Here is a 27021-nt window from a genome sequence, read left to right as displayed (position 1 = left end):
GAGAGACAGAATGGCTACATGTATCTCTTCTGCTCATTAATAATATTTGTGTATTTTAGCTAAAGTGATGCTAAAGGCTAAATTAGAAATAAAAAAAGTAATACTTACATGTTCTGGGCAACAATATTTCTCATAAAGTTAATTTTCCTCCTCTTCTGGCAATCCCCCACCAGCACTGTCAACTTCTTCTTTCTTGGGGTGCATCCTGCAGCAAGTCGGGTGCTAAGGAGTCACCCATGTGTGAATGCTCCTAAGCCAGGCCCTCACTCCTTCCTTACAGGAAGGTAGTGGGCACATTGTACTTTAATGCACAGAATGCATTAAAGTATAACTAAAGGCATTTTTTTTTTGTTTTGGATAGAGGGGAGATGGATTAAAACACCTGTCAGTTTTAATTGCTGTCTGTGCCCTAGTTAGGGAGAATGGGTCTCTCTGTTTGCCCTGTTTTCCTCTATTATTAAAAGTAAAAGTAAAGAAACTCTTAAATTTTGGGTTGTCCCCAGAAAAGTATAGAGAGGAAATATTCCAATGGGGGCATTCATTCTGGTGACCTGAGGATCCCCAAACAAACTCCTTAATTTGCAGGGAATTCCTCCCACTTCCTGTTTGGCTGTGGGACAGGAAGTGAATAAAAATCTCCCCAATGGAACATAGACGGTGAAAAAAAAAATCTGACAAGGGTCAAGGATTTAACCCTTCCTGACTTTATCCAAAAAAAAAAAAAAAAAAAGGTTTTGCTTATAGTTCTATATTAAGGTAGAACATATTTAGACTCTTTAAAACCACTTTAAGCTATAAACTATGTCCAAGCCATACTAATTATCATTTCAAACCTACTTAAATTTTTATATACTGGGTAAATCTTGTTTGCAGATGCATTTTACTTCCATTATATGTTTTTTTTACATTATATTATGCCAAATGATCTTGAATATGAATTGCTAAAAGCTTTTCATTTTGATCATGGCTAATACACAAAACACATAGAAGATTTATTGATGCAAGTGTGAGGCACCTATGGCAACTAAAAGTAAATGAACTTACAGATGAAATAGGATAGACATTTTTTTAGTGATCATTGTATTAATAAGAAAATATGACAGTTCACCCTGATGTACAAGTAAAACTTAACATCCAATATTTGTTGAATTTGACAATGATTCTACAGGCAAATGTAATTCATTATTGAAATGTGAAATTCTCAGACTAAATTACAATGTACTATTGCACATTTTTGTTGAATTCATTAGACTAGGACAAACACGATTGATGTATGATGTTTGCATAATATATTCATTGTCTGAAAGCTGTTGCAACTTTAACTTTTGCCGAATTTGGAATGTTACAATAGCAGCATAGGAAAAGCTGAACGTGGTTGCAAAGCATCAAGGTTTTTCACCTTAATGCATTACATGCATTAAGGTGAAAAACCTTCTGTTCTGCAGCTCCCCCATACTCCCTACCCCTTTTTCTTACCTGAACCCAATCCGAACCAGTGATGTGCTGGACCACAGCCGCTCCAGCTGTTGTCTCTCTCCTCATTGGACAGATTGATAGCTCCCGCTGCTGTCAATCAAATCCAGTGACATGGGAGCGAGGGTGGGGCTGAGTCCTGCTGTCTGTGTCAATGGAAGCAGCAGTGGGATTCGGGAGTCCTCATAGAAAGCGGGTGTCCTCAAAGAAAGCTGCTTCCTGTGGGGTCACTTGATGAAAAGGAGGGGCCTGGAGCGCCAATGGCAGACCCCATAAGAAGAGAACTGGGGCTGCTCTGTGCAAAATCGTTACACAAAGCAGGTAAGTATAGGCATGTTTGTTATTTTTTTTTTTTTTTTTTAATGAGGGTTTACAACCCCTTTAGTATTTTTTTCATTTCTGTAAACAGAAACTGTAAGGGAAATGTATGAAGGCCAGTGACATTGAATTATATACTGTAGTTTTAATTGGATTCATGATCATCATTTTTAAACTTGATTTATTAGCTCTTACTGGAAGGCGATATGTCATCAAATACATACAGTACCACATAGTTCATTTTTTTTATCACTGTATTAAAGCGATAGTAATGTCCGTCTTGTGATTTTTACCTACAGGTAAGCCTATAAATAGGTAAAATGAATACCTCTTAAACATGCACCGTTTAGGAGATATTCACCCTGGATGCAGCCAGTGACGTCACAGGTGCATGTGCTCTGAAGATCCAGCATACAGTGCCAAACTTTCAGACCACAGCAGAGGGCTTCCGCCCGCATCGCGGCTCCGGCCACTCATACAGCTGGAACCCATGAACCTGGAAGAAAGACCAGGGCAAGATAGAAGCCCTGTCAATGGTGACAGTGTGCTGCTGGAGAGCTTCATTCTAAGTATGCAATGCATACTAGCACATTATGCAATTGCCTTACAGGTGTTTTTTTTAAACAATAGCAGTTTACTACCGCTTTGAGGAGTAATTCCATGGCAAGCAGTTACATCACAGTTGCAATACATGGGTGATAACAATTTTATGTGTCAATTTGATGTATTTTTCTATTTTTGTGAGCTACACACCTCTGCCATACAACATAGCCAGATGTTTGACTTTTACAGCAGCATGCAGGACTGACAGACTTCAGAATCAGAAGAACATTGATAATAGTTATTATTCTAATCACTCTATTGCATGTGCATGTTCACTGCAGCACAACCTGATTGGCTATACATGAGCCTTTCATTGTCAGGCTAAGTGCTGCTGTTCCCTCAAGTGATGTGTCATCTAAAAGCTGTCTCACCACTGCTGACATCTTCATCTGGCATTCTTCAGGGTTTTGGAGTCTTTACCATCTTGATTGGTTTGCGTGGTATGCTGTAACTCCTATCCATGCAGACAGCAGTTAATTTATTTCAGCACCAAGGGGATGATGAGACACTTAGGTGTGCAAGTGTTGATCAGTGTACACTCAACATTTTATAGAAGAAAGATCAGAAGCATTTATTGCAGATAAAACATACCTACATGAGAGTCTCTCCTGCAATAAAATCTTTCCATATACATTTCATGATTAAAAATAAAAATAAAAAAATAAAAAATACTTAAAGGGAAACTACATTCTGCTATCCTTTACAGCCAAGGAAACTGCCATTTGCCATTTGGTAGTAGAGATGGCCTTGCGGTTCGCCCGGCGGTTGGTTCGCTGGTGAATTTTGCTTGTTCGCAAATTCACAAAAAGTCGGACTTTTGCCGATGTTCGCGAATATGTCCGCGCCGACATTTTCTTTTTCATTTAGAAGAACGTTGACCCATGACACAGCCGTCAGGTGGAATGGGACAGCCAATTGAAACATTCCAGCACATGGACAGTCCCCCTACCCTATAAATAGACCCGATCTGGCGGCCATTTCACATTCCGCTTTCTGCCAGTGTAGGGAGAGGTTTGTTGTTCTCTTCAGGGAGAGTTGGCTAGACACATATAGTGCTGTGAAGATCCACAAAAGTCCTTTTCAGGGCTGGTATTTTTTGGTATAGGTCTAGTATCTTTTGAGCTTAGGGAGAGGTATCCTGTGGCTGCTTTAGGGGCAGTTAGAGATCGGCTGCATTCACACAGAAATCGCTTTGTCAATGTCCACAAAAGTCATTTAAAATGCTCCAATGTTGTTATAGGGTCTATTACAGTCTCTTTACTATAGGGCCAGGTATCCTGTGGTTGTTTTAGGGGCAGTTAGAGATCGGCTGCTGTCACACAGAAATCACTTTGTCAATGTCCACAAAAGTCATTTAAAATGCTCCTATATCTCTTTAGGGTATATTACAGTCTCTTTACTATAGGGCCAGGAATCCTGTGGTTGTTTTAGGGGCAGTTAGAGATCGGCTGCAGTCACACAGAAATTGCTTTGTCAATGTCCACAAAAGTCATTTAAAATGCTCCAATGTCATTTTAGGGTCTATTACAGTCTCTTTACTATAGGGCCAGGTATCTTGTGGTTGCTTTAGGGGCAGTTAGAGATCGGCTGCAGTCACACAGAAATCGCTTTGTCATTGTCCACAAAAGTCATTTAAAATGCTCCAATGTCGTTTTAGGGTCTATTACAGTCTCTTTACTATAGGGCCAGGTATCCTGTGGTTGCTTTAGGGGCAGTTAGAGATCGGCTGCAGTCACACAGAAATCTCTTTGTCAATGTCCACAAAAGTCATTTAAAATGCTCCAATGTCGTTTCAGGGTCTATTACAGTCTCTTTAACATTAGGGCCAGGTATCCTGTGGTTGCTTTAGGGGCAGTTAGAGATCGGCTGCAGTCACACAGAAATCGCTTTGTCAATGTCCACAAAAGTCATTTAAAATGCTCCAATGTTGTTATAGGGTCTATTACAGTCTGTTTACTATAGGGCCAGGTATCCAGTGGTTGCTTTAGGGGCAGTTAGAGATCGGCTGCAGTCACACACAAATTGCTCTGTTAATGTCCACAAAAGTCATGTAAAGGGCTGCACATTTTTTGGTATTGCTGTGCAGTGCACTAAAAAGGGGTGGGGGGGAGGGGGAGGGGGTAATCCACAGTATAATATACTTTGTGGTGGTGAGACTGAGCGTTTCTGCAGCAACACTACACACAGTGACAAAAGCACTTAGAATGTATTATAACTGGTGTGATAGACCAATTGCCCCCCCCCCCCCCAATGCCACATATTAAAGTGGGGTGTTATCTGAGTAAACTTTTTCAAGTGTATTTGTGTCATGCAACAATATTGCCTAGTTTGCTGAGTGAAGTCTGGTACACACAGTGCCAAACTCACTGGCCAATTTTTTCAACTGGTGTGCTACACCAATGCTCCCCCCCAATGCCACATATTAAAGTGGGGTGTTATCTGAGTAAACTTTTTCAAGTGTATTTGTGTCCTGCAACAATATTGCCTCTTTTGCTGTATGAAGTCTGATACACACAGTGCCAAACTCACTGGCCAATTTTTTGAACTGGTGTGATAAACCAGTGGCACCCCAATACCACATATTGAAGTGGGGTGTTTCCTGAGTATACTTTCACAAGTGTATTTGTGTCTTGCAACAATATTGCCTCTTTTGCTGTGTTAACTCTGATACAAACAGTGCCAAACTCACTGGCCAATTTTTTGAACAACTGGTGTGATAGCCCAGTGGCCCCCCAATAGCACATATTGAAGCGGGGTGCTATTTAACAGTATACTTTTCTAATATTGTATTTCAGTCCTGCAAAAATTTGGCCTCTTTTGCTGTGTTTACTGTGCTACACACATTGAGAACAGATACTGGCCAATTATTTGTAGAACTGGTGTGATAAACCTGTGGCCCCCCCAATACCACAGATTGAAGCGGGGTGTTATCTACACAGACACATGGTCTAGCAAACATGGGCAGGGAATATACCGGCCGACACATACGGTTCTGTGTACTGTGAACCATACCTCTAGCCATCAAAAACTAAGTTTTTTGCTGTCAGTTCAAACCATGTGAGCTAATTTTTGGAGCCTATACATGCCGACACTAAGGTTCTGTGTATTGTGAATGCCTACCGTACCTCTAGCCATCAAAAACTATGTTTTTTGCTGTCAGTTCAAACCATGTGAGCTAATTTTTGGAGCCTATACAGGCCGACACTTACGGTTCTGTGTACTGTGAACGCCTACCATACCTCTAGCCATCAAAAACTATGTTTTTTGCTGTCAGTTCAAACCATATGAGCTAATTTTTGGAGCCTATACAGGCCGACACTTACGGTTCTGTGTACTGTGAACGCCTACCATACCTCTAGCTATCAAAAACTACATTTTTTGCTATCAGTTCAAACCATGTGAGCTAATTTTTGGAGCCTATACAGGCCGACACTTACTTCTGTATACTGTGTGAATGCCTAATGTACCTTCAGCCACAGAATACTACATACTTAGCTGTCAGGTAAACCCATGTGGGCTAATGTTTGGGGCCTGGAATGGGCGATACTTACTTCTGTATCCTGTGAATGCCTAATGTACCTTCAGCCACAGAATACTACATTCTTAGCTGTCAGGTAAACCCATGTGGGCTATTTTTTGGTGCCTTTTATGGCCGACACTTACTTCAGTTACCTGTGAATGCCTAATGTACCTTCAGCCACAGAATACTATATTCTTAGCTGTCAGGAAAACGCATGTGGGTTAATTTTTGGGGCCTGGAATGGCCGACACTTACTTCTTTATCCTGTGAATGCCTAATTTTTCAGACTGGAAATGAAAAACAATGGGTCTGTAAAGGTTCCGCCAAATTGTGGAATGGATTCGGACCCATTTTACAGATATGTGAATGGACCCTATGTGTATTAGACAATGTATTTACCGGCTGCTGTCACTTCTGGCTGATTTATGAAAAAAATATATATATTTTTTGCTGTAAAAAAAAAAAAAAAAACATTTTCAATTGCAATACTTCTGTTATCACATTGTCCATGTGCTTGGACTATTTGTGCACAGCTAGTATGTCTTTTTGGCTGCAAATATAAAAGTCAATAGGGCCCGCCGTGAACTCGCAGTTCACGGACTTTTGAGAAAATTTGCGGCTAGCGTTCGCGAACCGCCCCGGCCGATGTTCATCCATCACTATTTGGTAGCTTGACAGTTTGGTTAAGAACAATAGCAGCTGTGACAGGTATCATTTACCTTGGATATACCTGTTTTGGGAAACAGTTTTTATCAGTGGGTTTAATTGTGCTTCAACTTGATTAAATTGTACTTTTCTTTGTGAGTTCAAACTCTTTGTTTTGGCTGTGTACTTAGAAGCAGGGCCAGGACGGGGGGGGGGGGGGGGGGGCAGACAGGGCAGCTGCAATAGGTGCCATTAAGATGTGAGGTGTTGGGTGCTGGGGGAGAGTTTCTGCCACTACAAGCTGACAACAGTAGTGACAGTGGCATGGCTACTCCTGTCAGCTTAGCAATGGATGAGATAAGCCAAATCAGGAGAGTAGGAGAGAGTTGGGAGGTTCGCTGTGATCTCTCTCCTTCAGCTTCAAACTCATTGCAGTTCTGTTGCATCAGGACTGTCAGATCGGGACTTTACAGTTTGTTTACCCACCCCCAGCTTCTACCAGCAAAGAATGTGATTAGGAAGCTGGTGGCAACAATCTGTAAAGTTCCAATCTGATATCCAGAAGTTTCCCCGGCAGGACCCCTATAGCAGTGGCATCTCTCCCTCCCGCTGCTTGTAGAAAGGGTTAGAAATTAGCTCAGCTGAGGTGTCAAGATAACGAGGAGCCTAGGAATAAGGACATCTCACAGTCATATGCTGCACTGTATCTGAGATTTGTGTGTTTGAAGGAGGGGGCACAATGGGGGGGGGGGTAGAGTAATAAATATTTATGGTAAAAATGAGAGTATTTGTGCTAGGGAGAACATGATTATTTCTAGGAGGGGGGATTGGGGAGGTATTTGTGCTATTATGCTGGGGGGGGGGTTAGGGGGTGACAGGGGTGAGATTTGTTCTAGGAGGGAAAATTTGAGGGGGATTGTGTTGAGGGGATGGGGGGATCATTTGTGCTAGGAGGGGGGATTTGGTGAGTTGTGATAGGAGGGGGGATTTGTGCTAAAATTGGACTTTTTTTGGGGGGTGGAATTTATGTTAGGAAGGGGGATTTGGCTGGGGGAGGATTTGAGCCAGTAGGGATGACACTTATTTGTGCTAGGTAGAGAAATTTGGAAGGAGAGGTTTGTACTGGAAGGCGGGATTTGGAGAGGGGGAGGATTTGTGCTTGGAGGGGAAATTGTACTTGGGAGGCAGGGGAATCTTTGTTGGGGAGAATTTGGCTTTCAAATGGAATTTATGCTTAGGGTTAAGCATGCCAATTAGGGCTCTATTTTTCTTGGTGAAGGGGAGGGGATTTTTGCTGACACATGATGCTCATTCATCTTGGATGGGGGGGGGGGGGCACAGTGTGGCATCTTTGCCCTGGGCGCTAGATGACATTGTCCCAGCATTGCTTAGAAGCTACTAATGGAGTAACAGTGCAGCTTTGTTGCAGGAACCATAAAATTCCTGTTTTCATCCTCCCAAAACACCACTGTTGTCCCGATCCTCTGATCCATTACCTTGAAAAACCATGAGCAAATACTTTGAGAGGTGGGGGAAGTATACAGAACATGTATGACCCTTACCTGGAAGTACCAGGTTTTCAGGATGCTGAAATGGCTAGACAAGGAAATAGAGGGACCGTAGAAGAGGGAGGAACAGACACTCTATATTACTTGCTGTAGTGCTGCCCTGTCACTATCATAACTTATGTCTAGTCACACACATGCTCAAGTTTACAGGAACTGTAAATTATATGAAGCTGCAATATGTGTGCATTGATCTCCTTTTACAAGGGAAGTAGATCACATCTTTAACAATCTTCATTCCATTTTTCCTAATATTCTGCAGATTAGCCACAGGCTAAGAAATGTGACACAAGCAAATTGCAAAACGTCTACAGGCTATTTAACTTAAAATGTCTCAAACATGGATTTTAACGACAGTCATTCATTTCCCAAATGCAGAGACAATATATTACCTTCACCTCGGTTTTATTAGACAGAAATGTGTATGTATACATAATGATGACATTTCTAGTGCTGTGTAAAGAAACTCTTGGCTGCCCTTTCTTTTCTGTTTTAATGGGATTGATTTACTTAAGAAGTAGAGGCTGCTCAAAGTAGAAAAAGTGAATGGTAGTAAATAAGATGAACCTGTGTGCATTTTGAATACTCAATCAGATGGCAAAAAAAAAAAAAAGAATTTTCCTAGCATTTGATTGGTTGAAGTGAAAAGAGATTAATCTTATTTGCTAAGTTAACAGTCTCAATTATTTATTAAATTAACTCCAATGTGTTAAATGTCATGATAAGTTTGCAAACATTGAAGCCCTGTTCCTGGATAAAGCCCCCCCCACCCCCACCCATCATCCCACCAACCCCACCCATCATCCCACCAACCCACCAACCCTTTATAAAACCCCTTTTTTACCTGTGTCCATGGTCATATGATGCTCTGGGCTCAAGTTTTCACCTCTTCTTTTTACTTACTGCTTTGGATCCTTCTTGTGGTATCTACGACAGTGCCTGTCTGACATGGATACTTTCTATTGGATGGACTGCAGGAGGACCCTCTTAGAATTGAGGAAAAAAGGTGGACATCAGCAGAGGAGAATTTAGGGGACCAGCAATCTCAGGGGGCATCAAAGTGAGGGATAAGTGGTTCCCCTAACTGGAAAGTAGTAGCAGTGGTCTGGGACCTGGATGGGGGACTTAAGTGAGTATATCTGGTGTCACAAGGGGGAAAAACATAATAGAATGGGTTAAAATTGGGGCAAAGTGAGTGCTAGTAAAAAGGGTGAGTCAGACGTGACACAACCACGCCCCCAACAGCCGGCTCCCAAGTTCCAAACCGAAGGAGATGTTCGTTCGCCTCTTAGCGGTTGCCTACAAACTTTTATGCTTGTGATATTCATCCTAAACGTGAGTGTGATACTGCTCTTTTTAATCAAATAAACATTTTTTTTTTATGGAGTTACGCTATGTCCCTGTCATCTTTCCCTGTTTACACTATGTGGAAATCTTGCTTAAGTCGGTGAGGTGACACACGGTGGCCGTTCCTGATATTACCATCTAATAGGCTGACATAGGTCTACTCATTAATTTGAGTGACCCACTATTTCTGGTAAGCTGCCAACCTATTCTATCTTCTGGTGATGTGCACAACGGTGGTCCTTTTATCTTCATAGTACCCTACGGATTTAACTATCACTGGGACTTGTGTTTGATTTTCGGAATTTTTCATCACTGTGGACTCCTTTTTGGATTTAAAAACCCCTTTTTTTCCATTTTCTTGCATGGACTGTTATTACAACGTTTTTTGAGCAATTTATATTGTTTTTTTCTGTGATCCATTTATTTTAATGCATAAATTTGAGCACAAATGCCACTATTAATGACACTTTAACCATATTATAATTTCTTCAGCGCAGCACAATTTTGGTACTTATAGTAAAAATATATATAAAAAAAAAATGCGGCTTTAGTGGGGCTTTAAAGTAGAAATCTACCCCTTTACTTTTTTTTTGTTGATAGAGTGGGAAATAGTTGGAACACGTGTAAGGGTTTTATATTATTGCCCACTGTGACCCTCTAGGTAGATTTCCCTTCAGATCCACCCTAATACCACATTTTTAGAAGACTAGGGGACAGTTAGAACCTTACAGGTTTACAGGTTACAACCTTCCCTTTCCCTACCCTACTAAAAAGGCTAGGAGTTGGGTAGGCTTCTACTTTAAATATATGTTGTCTATATCAACATCAATAGATGGTGTATATGCATATTTGTGCCTACTAATAAGTCTCTACATCTCAAGGCTTCCTTATTCCTATGTTAGATATTCTTAATGAGGTGAAAGGATTACTACTACCAGCCAAGTTCTCAATAATGAAAAAAAATGAAAAATAAATTAAACATTTATAAAAACATGTTTACAACCATTTTTAAAAATCACCTCCAATTAACCCTTAGTGTATACTATGTAACAGGGGTACTCAATTAAAATTCACGGAGGTCCGTTTGGTAACATTTTCTTTCTGCAGAGGTCCGAATCTAGTTTTTCTGCTATGACTCAGGTCTTTCATGTCACAGCCCCCTTTAAATTAATGTCCTCAGTCCCCCTTTTCCTATCACAGCCCCCCTTACATCACAACCCCCTTTCACATTAAAGCCCCCAACATTAGCGACCCGCTTACATCACAGCCCCACTTGCAATCACAACCCCCCACATCACAGCTCACCCCCGCCTGACATCACAGCCCTTCACCTCACATCACAAACCCTTCATATCACAGCCCCCCCACATCACTGCTCCCCCTCTCGCATCACAGTCCTCTATATCACAGCACCCCTCTCGCATCACAGCCCTCCATATCACAACTTCTCCCTTTTACATTACAGCCCCCAATATCACAGCACCCCCCATTCTCATTCCAGCTCCCCCTCTCACATTACAGCTCCCCCTTCTTACATCACCCCATATCACAGCTTCTCTCTCTCACATCACAGCCTTTCAGTATTATAGTCCCCCCCTCTCACAGCCCCTGATATTACAGCTCACCCCTCACAGCCCCCCCATTTCTAAGCTCCCCCTCTCATATCACAGCCACAGATATCACATCCCACCCCCCCCCCAATAATCTTCTCCTTACCTTAACTCAGTGTTGTGGAGGGTGGGGAGAGTGGCGGGGTGGACTCCTCTTCTGGATGTTCTCGCCTGCTGCTGCCGCTCTGTGCCATCTGCCCTCCTCCTTGCTTTGGGTTCAGCGGAGGGCGGGTGCATTGGGGAGGAGAGGGGGTTGGACAGCTGCCACTCCCCCAGGAGACCTTCGGTTCACCCCATCTGCTCTGCTGTGACTTCAACAGCGGCAGGGGCGGGTGGGTGCCTGCGGGGGGGACAGCTGCTGCGGTCCAGATTTAAATGCATCTGGGTCCGGACGCGGACCGGAATCCGCCTATTGAGGACCCCAGCTATATAAAGTTTGTATGAGGGCTTGACTGAGCAGTGGATGTAACCAGTACTCTCCGCCGAAGATCTGTTCTTTTATCCTACGGGTGGATGATTATTCTGCCTGATTGCTTCACATTCGGTATTGGTATGTGTTGGCTAGAGGCGTCTTTACAGTGGGTCCAGCTCATTGTGAGACATGGCCAAAAGGCTTAAAGATAATCGCTCCTTCTCTGATCCTGCAGGACAAGATGGCGCCTTACCTCAGTGTACCACAAAGGAAAAATACAAAGAGGCAGCACAAAAGCTCTTCTCACAGGCCTCTCTTAAAGAGTCCCCTGCTCTTCTCCCTTATCACTCCGGATGACTCCACTGGTGCTCAGTCAGATGCATATGACACTGTGCCGCTAGAGGAACCAGCTGGACCCCTGCTAGATTGGAACACAGTAACCGCACCGGCAGACATATTTGCCATGCCTTATTTATTAGTTAGGGAAGACCCGGAGCCGACCCTCTGTGATAATATGGCAGCTGTCATAACCTGTAATTACTCTATCACAGTTCTCACTCCTGAAAAAAAGGGGGGGGAAGACAGATGTATCTTTTATGCGGGATGATATGAAGGAACTGCGAGAAAGAACATCTGCACTGGAGGGCCATGTTAGTACAGTTGAAGAGGACATGGCGCCCTTAATGAGAGATGTTAAACATAATGTGCTCCTCAGTGCCCAGCACGCAGCTCGCCTTAATGATATGGAAAATAGGCTAAGATGCAACAATGTCTGTGCCATTGGCATACCTGAGCGGGCTGAGGGAAAAAATCCAGTTGCCTTCATTGAGTACTGGATACTGACTACTTTTGGCAAAGATTTTTTTTCACCTATATTCTCTGTGGAACAGGCATACAGGGTCCCGACGTGCACTCTACCTTCAGGCAATCCACCACTCACATTCTTGTTCAAACTACTGAACTATAAAGATAGGCATGCTATGCTTGCTAAAGCCAGAGGTATGAGCGACACATTAGCCATCGACAATGCTAAAGTAGCATTTTTCCCGGAAAAACAGCAAGCAAAGTTCTCAGGCGTAGGACAGGGAGTAAAGATCACTGCGCTTGGATAAGTCCCCATGGGCAGCTGCTACCTTATGCCTAACGCCTATTGATTTTCCGTTGGTTACAAAATTATTAGCTGCTGTAATGCCTAATGTCACTTCTTGGTGCTTCCACTGTTTCCCCCATGGAAGCCCATTGTGGACTGCTTGTTATGCAGTTTGCAAGTTTGAGGACCAAGATGGTCCCTTCTTTGTTTTGTATTCTTTTTTTTTTTTTTCAGTTTATTGGACTCTTCTTTTTGAGAATGCATCTTGGGACTTGAGCTATACCTGAACATGCCTTTTTCTGAGATCCACTTTCTGCCAAGGCTCTCCCTTGATGGGGAATGGGAGATGCTTTTACAGTTCTTTACCCATACACATACAATGGGGGCTCTATGGTTTGCCTCTGTTGACATGAGCTATTTCCATTGAATACTCTTTCTTTTATGACTGCTACAATATGCATATTGTCCTGGAATGTTCGAGGGCTTAATAACCCAGTGAAACATCTGGCAGTCTTTAGAAACATTAAACGTTTACATGCTGACATTATCTGTGTTCGAGAGACTCATTTACCACCTACACCATCTCCATCTTTTCTTCCATGCTTGTTTAGTCATCAGTACCACCCCACCTATTCATCCTATTCCAGGTCATTGGAGGTCATTGATACTGATGGAGGTTATGTTTTTCTATTATGTTCGATTTCTGGGTTGACATGTATAATGGCTGGTATGTACATTCCTCCACCCTTCTCAGCCGAGATCCCTAAAACATTGGTGGGAATAATGGCCCGGTTCCCCAAAACTCCGCTATTTGCGGTTGGTTATTATAATAATTTGTTGGAGCCTGCTTGGGATAAATTGCCCCATTCTGACCAAAATTCACCCTTAATTGGAGGACCCACTCCTTTTGCTCATTTATTGGAGGAGCTTGGGCTGAAAGATGTGTGGAGGCTGTGCCACCCTAATGCTAAAATGTTTTTATATTATTCTGCTACTTATGGGGGACTTGAATAGACTTGGGTCTGGGTAATGGGTCATTTTTCCCGCTCTTGGCCTCTTCTCAGTATGAACCCAGAAATACTTTGATTCATTCTCTATTTTGGGTAGAGCTTTCTATACGGTCCTTCCCTAGACAATTTAGTAAAAGCTGAATCTGTTTTGGATGTCACTATTCCTTGATCCAGATCCGATACCAAATTTGATAACTTCCTTTTTCCGCCACAATATAGACACTCCAGACTTTGGAATATAAATAATAAAGGATGGTGGCGCTACTACTCTAAAGATATAAATATATAAGAATAAATAAAGGTGGTGGTACATATAAATAGAATTAAATAACCTGTTGAGTATGACGGTAATGGGTGCTTTGTGCAATAGTTATATGATAAGTCCAATTTATAATAATAATGTTAATGCCACAATGAATAAATAGCAATAAAATTTGTGAAAAATACTAGTAATCAACTGATGGTGGCACTACTTCTCTCAATATATAATAATGTAAGAAATATTCAATATATAAAATTGGAAGTGGTGGTACGTATAACAATATAGTGCTTGGGGTGCTAGGTGCTTTGTGCTGTTATATGCTGAATATGGATGATATCAGAAACACAATATATAATGAAAATATTATTACCACAATGAATAAATAGCAATAAAATTAATGAAAGACAACTAGTGATCAACTGATGTGATTACCTTCAATGGTAAGTGACAGTATTGTTATAACAAACGTGATAGGTACCATAAATAAAAAGTGCTCTAATGCACAAGTGCTATAAGTGATGATAAACAATAGCATATACAATGGTGATAAAAAATTATTGCTGTCCAATAAATAATGGTGATTGTGATAGGAAAGTTCTTATAGTCAATCCCAAAAGTGCTAATGCTGTAGGCTGTGTGAACCACTCAGCCCCCTTGATGCAGACTTTGGCATTGTCTGGAATGCAGTCAAGGTCTTTTTTAAAGGGTCAATTTTATCCATATTATTACTGAAATTAAAACGAATACAAAAGCATGGGAAATGTTTAATTCCTCACAGGTCGAGAGAATGGAAGAAGCGTACATTGCTAATCATTCAGATGATTCTAAATAGGCTTGGTTGGCAGCTCAATCCATGTCCAGACAAGTCGAAATTCAATTGGTGGAGAACAAACGCTTCTTTTTGCATCAAAAACATTTTGAGGAGGGAGAAACTACAGAGCACATGCTGGCCATGCCAGTGTGTGCCCAACAGACCTCTTCCCATGTCTTACTGTAACTGTAAAGGATTCTCAGAGTTCTCTTCGATGCTTCACTCATGATATTCTCCATGTGTTCTGTACCTTTTATACTGATTTGTACTCTGCAAAAGTACACCCGATCACGCCTGAAATTGCCAACTCTTTGGATAGTTGTTCTCTGCCTCGCCTCTCCATCTCGAATGTGTGGATGCCTAATGCCCCGCTAACAAAGGAGGAAATACTTATAGCCTTAACACATGCTCCCAGTGGGAAATCTCCTGGGGCAAATTGTCATCCCTCTGAGGTAAACAGGCATTATGCAGAGTAACGTAACAGTGATTACAAACCTTTTGTTATCTTTTTGTTAAACAACATATGGAACACAGTCCAAGGGCTTTCTTTTCTTTTTGGAGTACGCTTATCTTTGAGGTAATGCTATTGATATACTGTACATTAAATGCATATGTCTTAGGGAAAGGGATATATTGAGGAATGCAGTAGTCCTTGTCCCTTGGAAGGACTGTATATGACATCCTGGTGACATCCTAGCAAAATGTATAATGCCTTGTGTTGCCACCTCACCACTCATAGACCAAAGAGAGGGAATGGTTGGAAGGAATAGTTGAAAGGGCGAGTGATTCAAGGAGTGATTGCTAGAAATGAGCTGAACAAAGGACATTTGTTACTCACAAAGAGCTCACACATTCTGAACATTAAAGTGTAACTAAAGGTAAAACTTTTTTTTTTTTCATGTTGGATAGAGTAAGGGAAGGTTATAGCCTTTTTTTTTTTTTTTTGCCATTAGGGAGATTTCCTAAAGCCTCCTGTTCCATAGCCAAGACAGAAAGTGAAAGGAAATCTCTCCAAAGTGAGGGAATACTCGTGTGTCAACAGGGTAACCAGACTTAAAGTCCCCATTGGCATATTTCCCCTCTGTCAGTGTTCTGATGTCAATCCAAAATTTGGGATATTCTTTTACTTTCACTTTCGATGACAACAATAAACAGGATAAATAGAGAGGGTGAATCTCCCTAATGGGATCAAAGACAGCATTAAAAACTGACAGCAGTTCTAGTCCCCTACCTAGGGGATGCCTTATACCTACCTGCAAAGTGAAGCACATGTATAATGTATATTATGCACCACCGCGAAAACGACATTTAAAAAGGAAAACAATGTGGTTTAAATTGCTGGTAAAAAGCTTGGTTGTTAAAAAATAAGTCAAAGGGACTACCAGCCTGAGTTGGAAACTGTCACATTTAGCAGCAGTAGTTATACCGTTGCTAACTATTTCACTTTTTGCTGCAGTCAGAAGTTTGGCTTGGAAGGTGAACATCCCATTAGTTTGCCTGTTTGCTGAACACTGAACAGGCTTAGTTCCGATCGAATTCAACTTCATTCTAAGCCCTCGCCTCATCCATAATGTTTGTATAAAGATGCAAGAGCCAGTAGTCTGGGCGTGTGCTTGGAGCTGTATGTTGTGTACATTGGTGGGGCATCATAACCAAAGGTCATGATGTTTCTGCTGGGAATCTTCAAGCCCATGCAAATAAGTGCTAGCTGAGAAAGGCCAGTGCCTAGTAATGTGTGGCATAGCAGGATTATGGGTCTGCTTATTTCTATGTAGCTATCCATTAGACTAAAAGCTTTATCCACCTGTCTTCATTTAAAAAAAATTGATGTCACCTCTGATCAGTTGTAGCTTCTGCAGAATATATATTTTCTTCAATAACAGAGATGTTAAGGTTAGTTTTTGTTTGCCTTTAAGAATATAAACTTTGGTGTCTACTAGCTTTCCATTCTGTTCAGTGTCATTGCACAGTTATTTAGCAGAAGGAAATGTGCAAATCTTTGTAGCACCCTAAAATGCTTTGTAGACGTGGCCTAATAGGAGCTGCGATACAGTTGGAGAATCTCTTGTACATTGACAAAGGTGATACCAAGAATAGTTTTATATACTTGGCTATGTACTGTATATTGTCATTTTCTTTCTTTTTGTCTATATGCACCCAATTGATATTTTATAGTGAACAGTAAAGTTGGAATTTCTTTGTTAAAATATTGTGCTTTTATCTGTAAAAGGTACAAAGTTAGGGTTTTTCAATACATGTATTTAGAAACTTGGCTCCTTTTTCCTTCAGGCCGCTTCACCCCACAGTAGCAGAGTTTGCATTATTTACTATGACAGTCTGCTGGCTGCGGCACCCAGGGCTGTCGCTCTATGCACCACAAATCATCTCTCACCTTGTCACCACTGAGATGGCAATTTTACAGCTGGCAGCTTTAATCATGTTAAATGTGCAGGGCACACTTTGTTGTATGCACAGGGCTTTTTCCAGGGAAACTGAAATACAAAGCATCTAGCTTCACACTCTTAAGCTTATCTCACAAGGGATTTTTGTGTAAATTTTACTCTCTTATAATTGTGTTAACTTGATGAAAAGTGGAAAAATATTAAGAATTAACATAAGGAAAAGGAAGGACATGTGCTTGCTATTTTTTTGTAATATACATGCTGCTGTAGACTGTTGTGAGGCATAAAAGATCACCTCTGGGTATTCAGATATTATAGTAAAATTCGTAATCAGTTCACTGAAAGAATGGAAAAATATAAAAAACGAAATATACAAAGCATTACAAGTATTGTAAAAAAAACAAAAAAAACAAGCCAGTTTGTCTTATGATGTCAAAAGCTATGTTCCTAGTAATAGTTGGCAAAGCATTAATAATAAATGTATTTATTTAAATAGTTTTATGTTTTGATTACCCAAAGTAATCAATCAAATTACCTCTTAACTGGGTAATGCCAGATGCCTCCCTCTTTACATTTAAGTAATAATAGCTATATACACTGCATAATATTACTGCAATTAGTTATTTTAAAATCAGCATGACAACAGAAACAATAACACGAACCTTAAAACTGTTCTTCTTTGAATAAAACATCTATGTAGAACACATGCTTGAGGCAGTCAATATTTTCTCCCTTGATGTTTGGTAATGCAAGACCAAGAAGTCCTGTGGGCATCTACTATTATTTTGTCCCCTCTAGCTTTCATTAAGGCAAGGGAGCAGTCTGTATCACCACCAACTGAATAGTGCATGCCATATTGGTAACTTGTGTAGAACTACCCCAGAGTTGCTGAAGTCAGGGTTCCCCACTGCTGCATGGCTAGTCACACAGCATTTCCTTCATTCATCTGGACACAGAAATTGGTCTATGTCTTGTTTTTTTTGTAGTTTATTAGGGGATGATAACTTGGATAGGGTAAGGGATTATGGGATTCCCAACTTGAAAATGTCCATGAACAGAACCAGGAACAACTTCCTCCCTATTTGCAGATTCCTCTTCTTCCTTCCTCTTGCACGAACATGGTTCCTTTTTGTACAGCTTCTGCTGACTCACTTCTGGAGGAGCTAACAGGCTCTTGTCAGCTCAGCAACAGCCCGTTACAGGCTAGGGACCCATTCCCTTAGTAAAGTAGCACATCAGAAGCGAACAGCCTTCCACAGCACCTTCTGCTCCCCTGAGGACACATGACCCTAGTTCTACTGCTTGCAGAAAATGTTAGCCCACCTAGCTGCTTTCTCTTCCCAGTCCTCCGGACACACACATGGAGACTCCCTAGGGCAAGGTTTTGCGTGAAGACTTGGCACACCGCTGTCTTCAAGAAGGACCTGCTACAGCTGGCAGTCTCTCACCTTGTCTGTCCCTGCACTGTGCTGATCTACTCACTGTCTCTCCTTGCTCTCTGCACTGCCTCTCTGGCTAGGATCCCTCCAACTGCCTCCTGTGGTGGGATCCTTCCAGGCCAGCCACCCGAGCTCCAGCCAGAGGTAAAACTCCTCCCCGGTTAGGGGTCCCTCAAGGGCCACTGACAGCCTCTCCTCAGCACTTCCACCTGACTCCTTTGCTGGCAAGACTCATGTCTATTTAGGGGCTCCTTAGTTCCCTGCCAGTCCCCCAACCTGGGGATTGGCTAAAGACCCCTAAATATTCAAGGCAGCCCATCTTAGCTTCCACCCACTATTTTCTAGATCATTCTCCAACATTCTAGAAACAGGGAGAGGCAGCAGAGAGCTGCCAGGATGAGTCATCCAGCCCTGGCCTTTAATAACCCTGACCCAGATTCAGTGACTCAGGTTTATCCCTGGGCCAGACTATAGTTTACCTACTCTCACTTCTAGAAGCACACACTACAGGGTGCTACACTACATTTTTCACTTTCACCATTCTGCGCGAGATTAGGTGATACTTATCCTGATAAAATCAAGCTCTAGGTAGAACCTCATGCTGTTTCCTTGCCTTACTACATTAACTTGAATGATAACCTTATACGCTACTCCTAGGGCCCTAAGCCATATGTAACAATATCTAACACTGCTATGCTCTTATAAAGAGTGAATATTAAATTAATTTGTGCAGGTGAATCCAAAAAACAAAGACCTAGAAATATAAACATAACACCTAAAAACATTATCTACCCCACTCACAGGTTACTAATTTACTTATGGTCGGAATCTAACCCCTAGTTGTAAGCTACAAACTAACTCCTACACAACTGTAAACCTCACCCATCCTCTAAACATACCCTATTCATGAGCCCAAACTCTACACCCCAATCCAATCTCAAAATAAAACTGATGCCCTCAACATAACTTATAATGGGCGAATTTGCCTGAATTCAATTCACAAAGTCTGGTTTGAAATTTAGAGAAATTGGCGCCTGCAGCAAATATCATTGAACTCAATAGAGGACTGAATCCTGCTGTTAAACTCTTGTCATATAGGGGGCTAATTGGCAAACTATTCCCAAAAAGGGCACAAGGGGTTGGACACTGTCATGAGATAATCAAGTCAAAACACTTCAAAGCCACAACTCACATTCCATGAACCCCTTCCCACCTCATTGTCTCCAATCATTCCTAAAACATGCAATAAATTCCTAAAATATGAAAAATATAGACTTCTAGGCATGTGTTTGGTAAAGATTGGGTAACATTTAAATGGTACACGAGCAACTGGATAGGTAGCAAATAGGGAGAGGCAGATTTTATCTTGGAATAAAAATTAGAGTGTATAGGTAAACAATAGTCACTGTTTTTTTAGTTGCTTGACAGTATTTAAGCAGCCTCTTAAGGCTGCAATTTAAGATTGAGAGGCAGGTTTTATCGTGGAATAAATATTAAAGGTATCATTTGAAAAAAATAAGCCACAAATACTGTGCAGTGGCTGGACAGTGTGTAAGCAACTTGGTTAAGCTGCATTATAAAAGGGAGAGGTGAGGTAGGTTTTATCATAAAATAGAAATTTGAATGTATGTTTTTGAGTGACAAAAACCATTAATACTGCACATGGCTGAACAGTATATAAACTGCTTGATATGGCTGCAGTGTAGGATAGAGAGACATGACATGTTTTAACTTGAAATAAACATTGTATTATTTGAGAGATAACAGTCTCAAATATTGTGCATTGGTTGGATAGTATGTAAACATTCTGTTAGGTCCCAAAACAAGAGAGAAAGAATAGGCAGGTGTCATCTTTATAGTGACGGAGCACCAGATCAAGACTCTGAGGCGCAACTCAAGATTACTCTAAATAATCTAAATTTTGCAGCTGAAGTGCAGCTTTTTGCAGGGGCTGGATGACAGAAATGCCTTCAATAGCTTCAGAAGCAGGGGTAGTAATCCAAGACTGACTCATTTTGATGAAAGTGAGCTGGTCCACACTGTCAGGAGACAGATGGATTTTCCTGTCCATAGTTAAACCTCCAGGGCAAGCCAGGAGCCCCAGCACATGCTGTGCAATCTCTAGCTTGTGGTTCAGTCTGGACACTCAATAGTCCATGGGGTTCTAGTTTCCTGAGAGTGTATGCAGCAGTTCTGTACCCAATGTAGTCACTAATCATGTGGTTCAGGTGCTGCCTGAGACTGCTGCTTGACTGTTGTTGTTGTTTTAGAAAAGTTTTAAAAGTGGAGCTGAGGCAGCCGCTAACACCGCTACTCCACCTTTCAAGGATCAAAGGCATGTTGTTTATCAGAGGGGGTCTGTCAACCAGAAATGCAGCAAAGAGGTTCTTACACAGCACTTCCTCAAATGTCTATCTTTTGGACTGCCACTGGGATAGTGGCAGTAGATCAGCCATTTTGTCCTTGTATCTAGGACCCTCTCTTTGATTCCTGGTCTTGCACAGGTATTCAAGCATAAACAACTTAACCCATCACGAATTGCTTGCAGCAGAGAATCCCTGAGTCCTCAATGTTGCTGAGTACAACACTGTCCTCCACATTTTTACCCCACCCACATACAACTCTCAGAGTTTGGGAGGATTGAAACTTCCATACAGTAGTCTTTAAAATACTGTTAGGTCTCTGAACTGTGAATGCAGCTGGCTACAAAATAATATTTAGCCCACCACGCTTCAGTAATTTTTTGCAATATAGTACATAATAGCATTAAATAGCAACTAACTATCCCTACAAAGACTGTCAGCTCTCCCTAAACTAATCTACATCACACACTGACAATTTCCTTCTTGGAACCCTCCATATTATAGTGAGGGGGCTGACACAAAATAACCTTGCTGACTACAGCTGAACTATCAGGCAGTAAAATTTGACAAGGAATTTGGTCTGGTGAATTTCTAAATTATTTTCCAGGACCCCACATTTTAAACCTGTTTGATTCACCATGAACCCATGGTAACTTCAAACTTTAACCTGATCCTTAAACCTTACAGGTAAACCTAACCTTTAATTTTAACACACTCCTAAAGTCAACCATAACCGAAACACTTAAAGTAGAATTTTAGGCAAAACTTTTTTTTTCCTTTTAGGAAGGGAGGATCATAACACCTGTCAGTTTATTTTTTGCCATTTGTGTCCCATTGGGGAGATTTCCCTTCACTGTCTGATAGCCAAAACAGGAAGTCAGAGGAAATCCTTGCAAATTAGGGGGATCTCTTGGGGCAAAAGCAAAAGATTTCCCCTCTATTGCTTTTCTGAGGGCAACCCAAAATTTGGGATTTTCTTTTACTTTCACTTTCAATGATAGTGGTATACAGGACACATTAAGAGTGTGAATCTCCCTAATAGGGGCACAAACAGCAATAAAACCTAACAGGTGTTCTAATCCATCTCCACTCTGTCCAAAACCATTAAAAAAGGTTTGCCTTTAGTTGTTTTTTAAGCTCCTTTAACTAAAAGCTTCCCCTAAACCTATCCCTAAAAGTGACCCTAACTCTTATACTAATTCTACTAATCTAACAATGTAAAAATGATTATCATGTTATACACAATGCTAGAAAGCCAATAATGCTAATGCATAATATCAATTTTTTTTTCACCAAAACCAATGATGTCTATTTGTGGAAAAATCCCATACTGGAATTTCTGTGGCAACAACCACTTATCAAGCTGAAGTATAGAGAATTATGCAATAAGTTACACTCTCCTTAAATGAAGCCTTTCAGCTTAGCTTTAAACATTTTCCAGTCCTCCACTGCATCCCTATGCATGCCTAGTCCAGACTCCAGACTCATCAGACTTAATTGAAATAATCATCAACCTTTTAATAAGCTTTCCACTGAATGAGCACAGTGGAGGAGTGGGAGGTTTTTGAAGCTTCTCTGGAGGAGTCTATTTTAGGCAAGTATAACCCATTACAAAATTGCTTAGAAACCCCAAGGAAAGGGAAAGTTGTAATTTATTCTGAAAGTGAATTATCCTTTTTTTCAGTCAAACAGCTAAGTACACAAGTGCATTTCTTGGCTCTTTTACTTGCAAAAGAATTTGTTTTTCTGTCCACCCAATTTTATTATCTACACAGCCCTGGCAAGCAGCAAAACCCTATTTGGCGGGCCAGGAGTCCTGATTTTTCTCTACTGCAGTTAGAGCTGAATTCCAGGTATGGATTTTATAGCATAACTACATTGGTCTGGCTTGGACTAATTGAGGTATGCCTATTTCATACCTGTGGGATCCCTGTGGAAGCGAGAAATAACTGAAGAAAACTCTACTTCTACTGTGATCCCTACTATCTTCCAGGTTCGGTGCCAAGAAGCTGCCCTGCTGCATAATGAACACAGAGATATTTATTTAACTAAAATCTGCAAAATATGATGCAGCTCTGCATAGAAACGTATTAACTTCCAGTTTTCTTTCTGTCAAATCTTAGTTGAACAAGCTAATGTTAGAAGCCGATTGGCTACCATGCACAGCTTCACCAGATTTTGCACTCTCTAATTTTAGTCAATCAACCCTAAGTTTATCACGGCTGCCACGGGTGCAATTCACAGAATGTCTTGCGTTTTTCTAATTTAATACAAGGTATTTTTTGATCCACATTGTACAATTAGAGAATATCTTACATTCAGGGAACAAATATGCAAGGACCTCTGTAAATGGCACCCGTGTTTCCAAGCTGCACAATGTAACTATGCTATAAAATCCATACCTGGATTACAGCTTTAGGTAATACTCAAAGTCCTGTCCCTGTCCCTAACATGCAGCTGGACAGTGAAGCAGAAGCAACAGACTGATGAGCTAACAAAGAAGTAACAAGAGTCTGGTGACACAGGAGGGTCAGGCAGAAGGGTAGTCTAGATGAGCCAGGTCACACACAAGTAGCTCAGAGTCCAAACAGTACAAAATCACAGTGGAGAGAACAGTGTCAGTGCAAGCCAGGTCATACATGGTAATCCACAGAGCAAATACAACCTGGGTCAAGGAAAAGCACACCAGGTAGTGTCCACCATTGCTAGATTTGGTGGTGTGTGAAACAGGTGCTTTAAGCATTGGTAGCAAGGAGCTGGCCAATCACTGTTGTTTCCAGATAAAGGCTGTCCCGGGTGAGTTTTGCTCAACCTTAAGAGACCAGCGCAATCCTGGTACTGACAGGTATTTGGCGCTATAAGGCAGGATATAAAGAAAAGTGAACTGTGAAAACCTAGTGCACAACACAAACAAGGAAGAAGGAATCAAATGTAATATGATGTTTTAACTACATATACCATATATATTATTTACTAACTATTTCCTGTTTTACTTTGCATATTACCGTATTCTAAGTGTGTTCTGATGTCACATTTGTTTTAGTTGTTTTTTTTTTTTACAAACAAAACACATTCGCAGATGTAAAAGTACAATAATGTGGTAATTATTGTAGTAATAATTGTCTAGTTTATTGATTATATATAGATTTTATTTTGTATAATATTTGTGAAAAATGCTATTTAACAAACCTTTCATCACAGCCTTTTTAGCTATGTCTAGATCACCGTCTTCATTAAAAGGTACCTGTTTTTCAACAAGTGAGATCATTATGTAGTGTATTTATCACAAAGGTTATTACCTTGTTAACTAAAAATGTATTGGCTCCCTGTAGCTGTAATAATCGTGATATTTCATTTTAATAGGAGACCCAAGTATATGAACTTACAGCAGTGAGGCAGACTCTGCAGGCTGATCTGGAGACTTCGATTCGACGTATTGCTGACTTACAGGCAGCGTTAGAGGAAGTTGACTCAAGTGATGACAGTGATACTGAAAGGTATTTTCTAAAACACTACTATTTATTAGGAAATATATATATATATATATATATATATATATATATATATATATATATTTGGCTTCATATGATTCATTGTGATCTGCATTAACTTCTATGTTTAGAAAGGAGAAATTATTGCTGTTTATGGTGTACATGTAGGCATATGTTACCATTATACTTATGCACACGTGATGGGCTAATATTTTTTTTATCCCTGTGACCAAGAAGTACATGTAGCATAGCAAAATTGATGCCATATAGCAGTGTATTATTTGACATTTATCTTGTAAATGTACCATAATGCAAACTTATAGTACACGATCTGTGTTGCAACTTACTGATTTAGCAAACGACAATGCCCAATGCCTTCCTGTCAGGTTAGTCTATGTTCCCAGCTTGGGTCCTATTATCCAATCACAGAAAGCATAGCAAAAACAGCCTATGAAACAGTTAAACAGCTGTAGCTATGTGAGGTCACTGGCCAGTCTATCTAAATGAAATCCTGTGCATGTCAGGAGTGTGTGTACATTTTAAATGGAAATCTTGCAAATTCAGTAAAAAATCTTTTGCAGTTCTGTGGAAAAAAGTGTTGCTGTTGGCTGCTTAAAATTTCAGGCAATATTTTGAGACTGTCTGGTCTATTGTTTTTACAGCTACAACCCAGAAGGGTCAAAACATTGCTGTAGTTGATCTGATAGTTTAAAATAATAAAGTTTGCATGATCACTTTGTATAAGTCAGAATGCAAAACTGTTACGGCCAAGTTCTTCTTTCGCATTGCAGTTATGCGTATTAACACATGCTAAGTGAATTGGTGTGCTGAGGTGGCAATCATTTTGAATGGAATACATTCACTATAGTATAAAAATGATTCTTGCGCTGTCGTGGAAACGCTCTATGTTTTTCTACCCCTGATGCTGCTCATACGGTAACTGGTACCTACAACAGTTTAGTTAAGCAATGGTGGGGGGGGAGTACTGCTCTTCAAGTGTGGTAGATGCATTTTGTAATCTCGAAATATACTCTTAAATATTCAATAGATATACACTAATAAATATGTGCACTAATGAAATATAAAATATGAACAATCAATAAATAATCAATATGATTTAGACTGTAAATAAATATACCAATTGATGATGTGCAATCTTGATTAAAAAAATTCTCGTTCACATCAGTGCCTAACCTCACAAATGCGCTTCTGGAAGAATGGTCAAACATTCCCATAGACACATTGAAAGAAAAAGGGACCTTAACCTGTGCCACATCCGAGTAAATACTATAATACAAGGAATTGCAGGACCACGTCCTGCTTGTGGTGGATTTTAAAGGCACTCACATGAGACAAATTTAATTATCTCTAAAAAATAATTTTATTAAATATAATATAAAACATAATAGGCACCATAGGAAACTTTTTAAACAAAACACACATATACATATTGGTGATTGAATATGTGGCATGTACATTTACACCTCTCTACAGTTGCTTCACATAAGAGGTATCTGGTTATCTTAGTTGGTCTAGACACATAGACACCCATAGACACTCTCCTAAGCCTTGTAAACATCTAGAGTTGAAGCTGTTATAGCTGCAAAGGGTGGGCCAACTCAATATTGTACCCTATGGACTAAGACTGGGATTAAAGTTAATGTACGTGTAAAGGCAGGTGTCCCAATACTTATATTTTGAAGTCTATGCACCTGCACTGCAGGATTCAGCAATGCCATTGCCCAACCATTTACATTAGTTTTGCTGTAGGAACTGTACAGTACATTAGTGGTGGTGTGCTACAGGGGCGTTCATTGTATATTGTACCTTAAACACCTCCACTGTAGTGCAGTACAATGCACATGTGCTTGGAAAAAAATGCAGCCAGCACCATGTTGTGTGCCTCAATACACCTCAAAACATGAAAATACATGTGTTTTATTGCACTGAATTGGTGTGAGAAACAATGTGTAAATAGTGATGAGCCAAACACCCCTCTGTTCGGTTCGCACCAGAACATCTCGAACAGGGCAAATATTCTAGCGAACAATGCGAACTCCATTAAAGTCTATGGGACACGAACATGAAAAATTAAAAGTCCTAATTTTAAAGGCTTAAATGCAAGTTGTTGGCCCAAAAAAGTGTATGGGGACCTGGGTACTGCCCTGGGGGACATGAATCAATGCAAACATTTTTTTTTAAAACAATTGTTTTTACAGGAGCAGTGATTTTAATAATGCTTAAAGTGAAACAATAAAAATGAAAGATTCCTTTAAATATCGTGCCTGGGGGCCCCCTTAATGTGCCTGTACAGTAGCGCATTTGTGCGATGTATGTAGTCTGCTGCAGCAATACTGACATTTCTAAAGCCCCGTACACACGTACCGATTGTCGGCCGTAAATATTCGGCCGCCGACCGATCGGCCGATTGTAGGCTTGTTAGTATGATGAATGAAAGGTGGGTGTTGGCGCTGCCTTGAGTAAATTAGAAATCTATGTGCAATGAAAACATATGAGGTGGTAACGCAATAAAGTGACAAGTGCAAATATTGAAATATCACAACATATAAAGTGCACACTTAAAGTGGATCATAAATAAGATATTAATCAAATAAAGTGCTTATCAGATGAAGTGCTTATCAGATAAAGTGCTATCGTGC

The 27021-nt window shown here is 40.6% G+C and overlaps 1 protein-coding gene across 1 annotated transcript in view; it reads left to right on the top strand.

The window, feature by feature from the left end:
- Positions 1 to 27021, top strand: part of MYO18B (myosin XVIIIB) — an 842989-nt gene that overhangs the window by 772625 nt on the left and 43343 nt on the right. Inside the window, exon 41 of the mRNA XM_082258232.1 lies at positions 24234 to 24367. Coding sequence (XP_082114358.1) covers positions 24234 to 24367 — 134 coding nt within the window. The remainder of the gene's footprint in view (positions 1 to 24233; positions 24368 to 27021) is intronic.

Source organism: Pelophylax lessonae (assembly GCF_965119305.1).
Source record: "Pelophylax lessonae genome assembly, chromosome: 1".
NCBI classification, from domain to species: Eukaryota; Metazoa; Chordata; class Amphibia; order Anura; family Ranidae; genus Pelophylax; species Pelophylax lessonae.
The sequence above is the reverse complement of the archived record's forward strand: the minus strand, read 5'-3'. Positions and strand labels throughout refer to the sequence as shown.